The following is an 8,743-nucleotide window of genomic DNA, read 5'->3' as shown; positions in this document are numbered from 1 at the left end:
TCACTTTGTATTTCTTACAGTTCAGACAAAGTAAAAGCCCGTTGCCTTTTCAGTGGCTTATATTGGGAATGTAGAGGAAGATAACACTACTCCTAAATCAACACCTGAAAAAGAAAACCAGCTTCTGCACCCAAGCAGAGTAAAATGGAAATAGGCAATGGGAAATAAATTTCCTTCCGCACAAAGACCTGGGCTTTTCAGGACAAACAGATTATCCTGCCCCAAAAGAAGACGTCTGTGGTCTTTGTCTGTCAATCAAAAATCTTTATCAAATACTCAATGTGGTCCTCGACCAGAGGAAAGAAAAATCAAAATACAAAGAGGAAATATGAATTTCAGCTTGCAGTCTTAGCTTGGGATCTAAACAAGCAAGCACAATCTCCATTTCATTATCTTCCGGCTGCCTTCATCACAGCTGCCCAAGCATGAGAGGACATTGCAGGGAGTTTCCAAATCCTCCCTTCCCACAGAGTTCCCCGTCACACCGCTGCCATCAGCCCTGGAGCTGGAGCTCTGCCTGCCACTTCCAAGATGCCTCTCCTGGCCTGTGGTGAACAATTGGCATCCAAATTTCAGTTTACTTTGAGTCTATTTTTGGAAGGGATAAAGTCAAGGGAAAAACGCAAAAATATTTTAAAGGAAATAGAATGCATCACATTTTACTTCAAAATGATTGACAGATTGCCACTCTTTTTTTTTTTTTTTTTTTCTGTATTCCTCATTTCATCTGAGCAGGACAGTGAAATCGGGTGTCATAAAACACAGCAGAACAAGGTTTGTCATCAGCTTAGCGTGGCAAGGCATCCCCCTGAGTGGCAGGGACCTCAAGCAACACCCACCAGGAGCATCCCTGCAGCTGCTGCCCAAACCAGAAAATGAGCAAAAAGGAGCTGCCTAGATCACACGATGGTCAGAAACAGAATAGGAAACGTAACAGGAGAGTCTGCTGAAAAACAACCCCGTGCATCCACTTCTGGAAGGGCTCCTAGCAGCCTCGGGCAAAGCCAGCCCCTCTGAAGACAGTCACAGCAAACACACCACAGAGAAGCCTCTCAGATGATCCCGCAGTTCTGTGGCTTTCACGAGAGATCAGCGGGAGGATACGTGTGAAGGTTGGGTTTCCACAAATCCTGAATTACCAGACACACCAACCTCTTAAGCAAAAATATGCATCAAGGTCTCACCATACCTGACCTGGTCCTCTGTTCACAGTCAAAATCCAGTGCTTGCCAGTGGGAAATTTGGGGGTTTTTTAGGGTGTCAAATCCCACAATCCATCCAGACTTGGGGCTCCCACCGTCTTCCAAGCAGCCTTCCCGTCGCAGTGCGGGGGATGACAAACTGCCTACAAACCAGGGAGCTGACAGCATCCTCGGAAAGCTCCAGCCCCTGAGCATCACCAGTATGGACCATTGTATCTTCAGACAACACCAATTTATCAGGGGAAAAACCAAGCCATCCCAGTCACACCCATCTGGGGTGCACGGGCACATTGCTCAACAAACACACATACCACTTGGCATACCTTACCTGGAAAGAGGCTTTATTGAACATAGCTGTAAAATTATCTCTTCAGTTGAATTACTGAATTTGCACAAACATTTCTCTACAGAATAAAAAAAATCAAGCCTTGTCATTGTTTTACTGCATCTTGTTGTGCTTTTTATACTCATATTTGCAAATATTAGACTCGTTTGTTTGTTTGTTTTTGTGTTTGTACTCCAATTACTTGCATATCAGGTTTTTTTTAATCCTAGGGTGCTGAGAGAACACAGAATAATAATTATAATAATTATAATAATTATAATAATAATACTCTTCTTTAGACAAAAGTCTTTTTTTTTTTTAAATGAAGTTAAAAGCTGAGATAATTTAAGGAAAAAGGTCTTCAAATTGTCATAACCAACTGTAAGGGAACTTTACAATGCAGTGGAAAACCGGCTGGCTAACGGTACGTGTTCGGGTAGCTCAAAACCATTTGTACAGCTTTTATTTTTTTGTTGTAAAAGTGGATTTTTTGTTTTTTTGTTTTTTTGTTTTTTTTAAATTTCGCTACAGTAACAAAATAATCTTTCGCGATCTGCACAGAGTCTGGCTCCAGGGCAGAGGCACGGCACCCTGGGTGCTTCGCTGGCGCCAGGTTTGCAGAGGTTGCCAGGTTGCTGGCTCTGCGGTTCGCTCGGGGTCTCGGTGCGCACCGCCGTCCCCCACGCACGCCTCCCCGTCCCGCTAACGCTGGGGCCGACCGCCTTGCGAATGGAGGTTAGAGTAAGAAAATCACTTCTGTGTTTTACCACCTTCTGCGCTAAGTGTATCTTAACAACCTTCTCCTCTGGTTGACCCACTTGATAACCTGAAAAAACAACAACAACAACAAAAAAGTGCTGCTCCCATTTCCAGGACCAACGGAAGCTATTTTCTAATGGATAATAAGCTGAAAGGCCATGGCTGTCTGGAAGGTTAAACAACAAACATCTCATCCGAAAGGGCTTACGCAGCAGCTTAGGTCCATCCATCTCCAGAAGCGGCTTCGTCTCCTTGCCTGCAGTCTGCACACCCAGGCTCCGTAGTTTGTTTAGAAAATAGTTTGCACAAACCACATTTTAGCAGTGCAAGCTTCTGTGTTGAAACTATTATTATTATTTTATTTTATTTATTTATTTTTTTTTTAAATCAGGCTTGTTTCATTGAAGGCACTTGGTTTCCATGGCAATTTATAAAAGACGGTGGTTTGGTTTCTTCACTTCATTAGAACAGATGACTTAGTCGGGGAGGGGAGAGGGGTGTTCGAGTGGCCGCAAGCAAACTCCGATAAGCCTGTGTAATATGTAAGCCCAGGTCGCATATCCTGGATAGTAATGCATGCAAAAGGAGACAGCATACAGTTATCAAGCATAGCCATGAGAAATGAAACATAAATGTCTTAAAACAGCTCTGATTTAGGGTTATTCTCTAGGGGAGGTGACAGCCAAAGTAGAAAGGGCCTACAATTATTTAACTCTATACTAAAAACCTTCTTGAAGGGAAAATGAATGCCAGCTCTTCACATACCCTGTTTACAGTGAGGTGTTTCTCTCTCTCTCTCTGTTTTTGTTTTTATTTCCTCTCTCTCTCTCCTTCCTTTTTTTTTTTTTTTTTGGCAGGCCATTAGGTTTCCATGGTAACAAGCAAACTATTCATTTGAAACAAAACCAGCCATGACTTTGTGCTTTGACAAGGGTTTCTATAGCTCTTTTCCGAGAGTTCAACCAGATGATGCTGTATTCATTATTGACCACAAAAGCACCTGAAGGTCTCTTCCTTACTTAGGCCAGATCTCGTTCTCACACGTGGTTCATAGTGAGTTACACTCCCGTGATGCCTTTTATGTCCCCAGTGCTTTTTAATTTTTTTTTTTTATTTATTTATGTATTTATTTAACTTTTGAGTCAGTCAGTGGAGGAATCTTTGGTAGTTTGTTTTTAAATGTCCATTTTACAAAGACTCTTTCTTCATGCCAGTGCCTGGTGAATCTTTTGTAGCCTCTGCCAGGATAAGGTCACCTCTGATGACTTAAGACAGACATGAGGATGATAACTGGGATAAGTCGTATATGCGCTAATGTCCCAACAGCACCTGATCGTAAATCTACAAAAAGGGGGGAAAAAGGTAGAATTAAAGAGCTGCCCAGACACAGTCAGCATTGCTACAAGGCTTAGAAGACAAAGGGCTCAGCCACCATAATCTGTCCTGCACACCAGCACAGAGGCAGTCGGGGAGGACAACGGGGTGGTGCTCACTCGGGCTGTGCCTGCTTGTCACAGCGAGTGCCACCGACCTCCCTGGCAGAGCCCTGGTCTCTGCACGGACAGTGCTCTGCAAGGTCACCTCCTACAAAGAGGGGACGAGAATAGTGCTCGCCAACCAAACGAGGCAGGAGACGTTGGGATAAAAAAAACACCTCGCTGTGTAGTTAAGGGTCTGTATTGTAATACACACATGGGGGTGGAAGGATGAAACAAGGTCCACAGGGAATCACAACACTGATATTCATTAATTTCATATTGTTTGGACCCCCTGAATATTTTTTTAATGGTGCTTTCTCTGTCTTCCCACCGCCAATCATGGCCGTCCAGCTCAGCCCCACCATGGAGTGCAGCCCACTGCTCTCGCCTCTGCCAAATGCCTATCAGTCCTTCACTTGCATCTCTGCTAAACCAGCATTTTCCTATCTGAACAAAGACATTTTGACTCCAGAGCTTGCTTCCAAGGGAAACAGTTCACTTTAAGCCTCTCCAACTGAATCGAACAATATATTATTCTCCTGGAGAAAATCCATTTTAGAAGATGTCTCAAATTTATAACCACAAGAAGCAATTTGCTCTCCCCTACGTGTGGAAGAGCCACTTACTGTTGGCCGGTTGGTCTGATTTCATACACTCTCCTTCTACAATTGATACATCATCAATAGCAATATCACCTTCGATGCCGGGACCCCGGATCCCTTCAAATATGAGCTGCACAAAAATAAAGAAGCAACAGATCAGAGGATGAAGAATGGAAAACGTTCAGCTGCATTTTGTGCAGCATTACACTACATCAATGGGCTTGGAATAATTTACAAACACTTTCTATGGTGCAAAAAAACTGCAAATGAGTTCAGATGTACTTGTAAGGTGAACACAGAAGATATGTGAGCTGTGAAGGCTTTTACTCTTCAGAATGAGCTGAAAAATACCAGAGATACTAGTCATCTGCCTAGTTGTCTACCTGGTGCCTCCAGGTCAGCTTCACCACTATGTTAACTGTAACATGTACTTATGTAAGTATGATATTTCTGGAGCCAAGAGCAGGATTAAACGGAGGAAAAGATTTAAAAAGATTTGGGGTGTTTTTCCCAGAAACTCCTGCCACCTGAAGTGAGTCACAGAGGCACAGGCACAGCTTGAAGAACAGCATTTGTGACGTGTTGAAGGACTGAGCACCCACTTGACCACAGACTGCATGAAGACACACAGAAGCCCAAAAAACTCCATAGCAAAATGAGGTTTCTGGCTCTTGAAGGTAGCCCAACCAGTCCCTCCACCCCATCTCCCACACTGGGATCCCATCTGCCTGCCAGTGGTGCTTTTCTGCAGGCAGGAGAAGGACAGTAGCTGCCCCCCTGCAACCTTCCCCTGGCCCATGAAAGCTTGGGAGAAACCTCTCAGGAGCCAGGTTGGTGTCCCTTCACCCGTAACACAAAGCTGTATTTATCTCAAGGGGTCAGGAAGGGACCACCTTTGATTTGGAACCCCTGAGGTCCCACAGTGATCTCCTGCGATCACCTCGGTGGATTTTAACCTCCCAGATACCCTGCTGTGGCAGGAATTGATGACGGTGACAGCCATGCTTCTCTTCTGCCCCTTTCAGTGGCTCATCATCATGTCTAGAAGCTTTGATCCCTTCTAGGAACGGTCTTATATTTATCAGAGGACATTGTGATGTGTTTTATGGCAGGGAGGGTCAGGGTATAGATTTTATTCCTCTTTAAGGCTTTAACCTCTGCTAAATAGATGCCTGTGATTTCAAGGTCCTATTAATCACTTTCCATCAAATATTCCTAGTCTGAAACCCCAACTGCTAAAGCTGGGAAAGGAAATGGTGTCTGTATGGAGATGGGTGGCTTGTTGCAAGGTCAGTAACATTATTTGTCGTGATGCTTGTTATTAGCTATGGATTACTATTGTACTAAAGAAACAAAGTTATCCGCTCTCCTTCCCCAAACCCAATGTGATGCTGGCCTGCCATACTGCTGCTTAATTAGCTTTGCAGAAGAAAGGACTCATTCTGTGTTGCGAGAAATTTATTCACTAGAAAACTTCAAAGCCTTTCTAAAGAGATGAAGGAATTATGTAAGGAATATATTTCCCAAGCAGCACCATTTGCACAGTTATCTCTCCTTTCCCTTTCTTCCCCCCTCCTCAGTCCTTTGAAATATTTTTGGTTAACTTAGATGACAAGTTTTTTAACTTTAATCTGCAACAATATATGCATGAAATTCAATGAATATTATAAGGGCGTGCTGTGGCACTAATGGAGACATTAACTCTAGGGGGTAGAGTCAATTTGAAAAAAAAAATTAATTCCATCTGGAGCAAAATACTTAAATTACACTTCATAATGATCTAACTGCATCAGGGAGATGTCTGGGGCACTCGGATGGGCTCTGTTGTCATTGATTTCAGCAGGACACAGATCCAAGCCTCTTCTTTTGGCAGCTTCCAACATTTCTTTGCTCATTAATACAGTTCAACCAGAGCTGCTCGTTTGAAATGAATACCTTTCATTATAAATGACGAGTAAACACTCGGGGCAGTGGAAGATGACCCTGTAAATCACAGGGCTCCAGCAGCGAGTCCAGCTGGATGACTATCACCCAAGGACCGTATCACAAAGGTGCACGATGCCACCGGCATCGCACTGCAGACGCAATTCTCCACTCTGCCTTTCCACGGAGGGCACGTCCCTCAACCTTGGCCACAGATACATCTCGTCCTTTTGCTAAGCTGAGCGTCTCCAGGGGGTGCCTGACCCTGCAGCCGTAACCTGGCAAGGTAAGGCACGTATTTACAGCCTGCCTGTTGTGTCCTAGGCCAGGCGGCAAGGTCTGCGCTGGGAGCACTAAATAAACGTGAAAGCTGTGCATTTGGAGCTGGAGACTCCATCGGTATTTTATTGAAGTGCGACGCTGTAGGTTAATTACTCTAACAAGGTGGATATTAATGCAACAGGGAACTGTAATTGGGAAAACAGTAAGTTTTTCCATAATTTACCCTGTTGTCTGAAAACAGTGTCTCAAGTAATTATCCCTCTGACAATTTTTCAACTTTACCTCTGATGATGGGAAGTATTCAGCTCGAGAGGAGGGTGTCTTCTCTTCTCCCCCAAAGTACAGCTTGCCCTCCTGCTCCTTGGCAGCAGGCATATAACCAGCCAATGGAGTTTAAAGTCAAATCTTTCCTGATAATGAAAAACACTGTTTCCAGACAAAAGGACTCTATACAAATACAACGGCCAGCATTTAATTAAAATCTCCATTTGGCAGTGCGTTTTATGGGCCTCAGAGACGAGTTGCTCTTAGCCAGCTTGGCCACATGCTCAGAACAAATCACCACAGATGAGTGTTGGCAAGGCCTGGAGCACAATCCAGCCTGCAGTTCACAGCTATTTGTGGGACGTGCCAGATGATCAGAATCCCCGATCAGTATCCTGCAAAAGCTATTATCTGCATGTCCGTGACTTTACAAAGCTGCTGTTAAAAATACTGCATTGAGCTGAAGAATGGGGGGGCTTGCATGGACAGCAAAGGCCACTCTGCTCTCTTAACAGAAGAAATGGAAATAAGCCCCGAGTGCCTCCAGGGGTTCAGCTTGTGCTTCTTCAACAAGATTTCAGACAGATTTTACCTTCCTGGCCAGTCTCCTAATGGTAGAGAGGAGCCTCATGACTGTCCCCAGCCGGAGAGCGTGATGACAAGGGTGTAAGCCCCTTGCACTCACTGTAAGGGGATGAAAATCTCAGTGGTCATTTAGTTAAGGGCAGATCAGGCCCTCTTTTGCCAAAAATGTCTTTGACACAAGAAGGTGTCAAGGAAAGTGTAGCTGAAGGCGGTGGTAGTGCTCCTGCTCAAATCTGGACAAAACCTGACACCTTCCTCGATGCCAGCGTGCAGTGTATCACTTCCACTTGCTCTTTTTTTGGTGTTTATTCTTTAAAAATACCTAATAAGTGAATATCTTACTGAGATAGATTTTATGCAATACTTTTTCTGATTCAAAGCACTGTTGGCCTCTCAGTTCTTCATGAGAGAAGCTTTGGTATATATCACAGGGACCGGGAAGGTATAAAACAAATCTGAGCTGTGCTTTTACCCATATAAATTAACACATAAAAAGTTTTAATTTCTGTGTCAGTGTACTGTGTTACTACAAAGATTCACTTCAATTCACTCTCTTTAAATTTAACTGGGAAGTTTATATTCTTTCCTACTTAGACTCCTAAATGGAAAATAAAGTTTGCTTGATGCAAGAGCTGCTAAAAAAGTAATTTAAGGTTCCAACCACTCTGACATTTATTTGTTATATTTGTGCAGAGCTTTATGGCTTTACATTCATTTTATGCTGAGGCCTTTAAACACAACAATGTAAAAGGTGAAAAACAGCCAAGTAGAGGAGCTTCCATTTTGTGTACCAGCTAGTGGCACCAGTGAATATAGTTTTAAAGCAATGTGAGTGAGGTGCACCAGTAGCAGAAGTGACCCCTGTAACTTTTCTGAAAGCGACGGGGCCCTGTGCAAGGGCTGATGCTCAGACTCCACGGTGAAAGCAGCAACCTGGGTACTGGGAGGTGCTGGCTGTGGCCTCTGGCTGCCCTGCCAATGCCTCACCCCGGACGGCCCCCCTGCAAGGCAGACACCCCAGCTTGCCCCCCCACCCCCCCATGCGTTCCTCTCCATGCTGATGAGCCCCAGGTGTGCACCTCATCACCCTCCTCCGCTCCTCTGCGTTGCTGGTGCCAAACCCTTTGCATCTTTCTGCCTGGGGCTGATGTCCTCGTCCTTCCCCTGCTTCTGCTAAAGCCCATCCCAGGTCTCAGGGACCCCTCTCAGACACAACTGCAATCACTTCAGTTTCAGCTTCCACAGCTGTCTCTCCTCTCCCTTTACCAGTCCATTTATTACGTTCAGATACTAAATCATTTTTCTCTCCTTCACTGTTCAGAC

The 8,743-nt window shown here is 44.4% G+C and overlaps 1 protein-coding gene across 1 annotated transcript in view; it reads right to left on the bottom strand.

Moving 5' to 3' along the window:
- Positions 1-1,522: 1,522 nt before the first annotated feature.
- Positions 1,523-8,743, bottom strand: part of MDGA2 (MAM domain containing glycosylphosphatidylinositol anchor 2) — a 387,125-nt gene continuing 379,904 nt past the window's right edge. Inside the window, exons 16-17 of the mRNA XM_074869265.1 lie at positions 4,391-4,496; positions 1,523-3,627 (exon numbers count right to left, since the gene is read on the bottom strand). Coding sequence (XP_074725366.1) covers positions 3,539-3,627; positions 4,391-4,496 — 195 coding nt within the window. The 3' untranslated portion in view covers positions 1,523-3,538. The remainder of the gene's footprint in view (positions 3,628-4,390; positions 4,497-8,743) is intronic.

The sequence above is a fragment of the Strix uralensis genome, chromosome 4 (genome assembly GCF_047716275.1).
Source record: "Strix uralensis isolate ZFMK-TIS-50842 chromosome 4, bStrUra1, whole genome shotgun sequence".
Taxonomy (NCBI): Eukaryota; Metazoa; Chordata; class Aves; order Strigiformes; family Strigidae; genus Strix; species Strix uralensis.
This window is presented reverse-complemented; position numbering and strand designations above follow the sequence as displayed.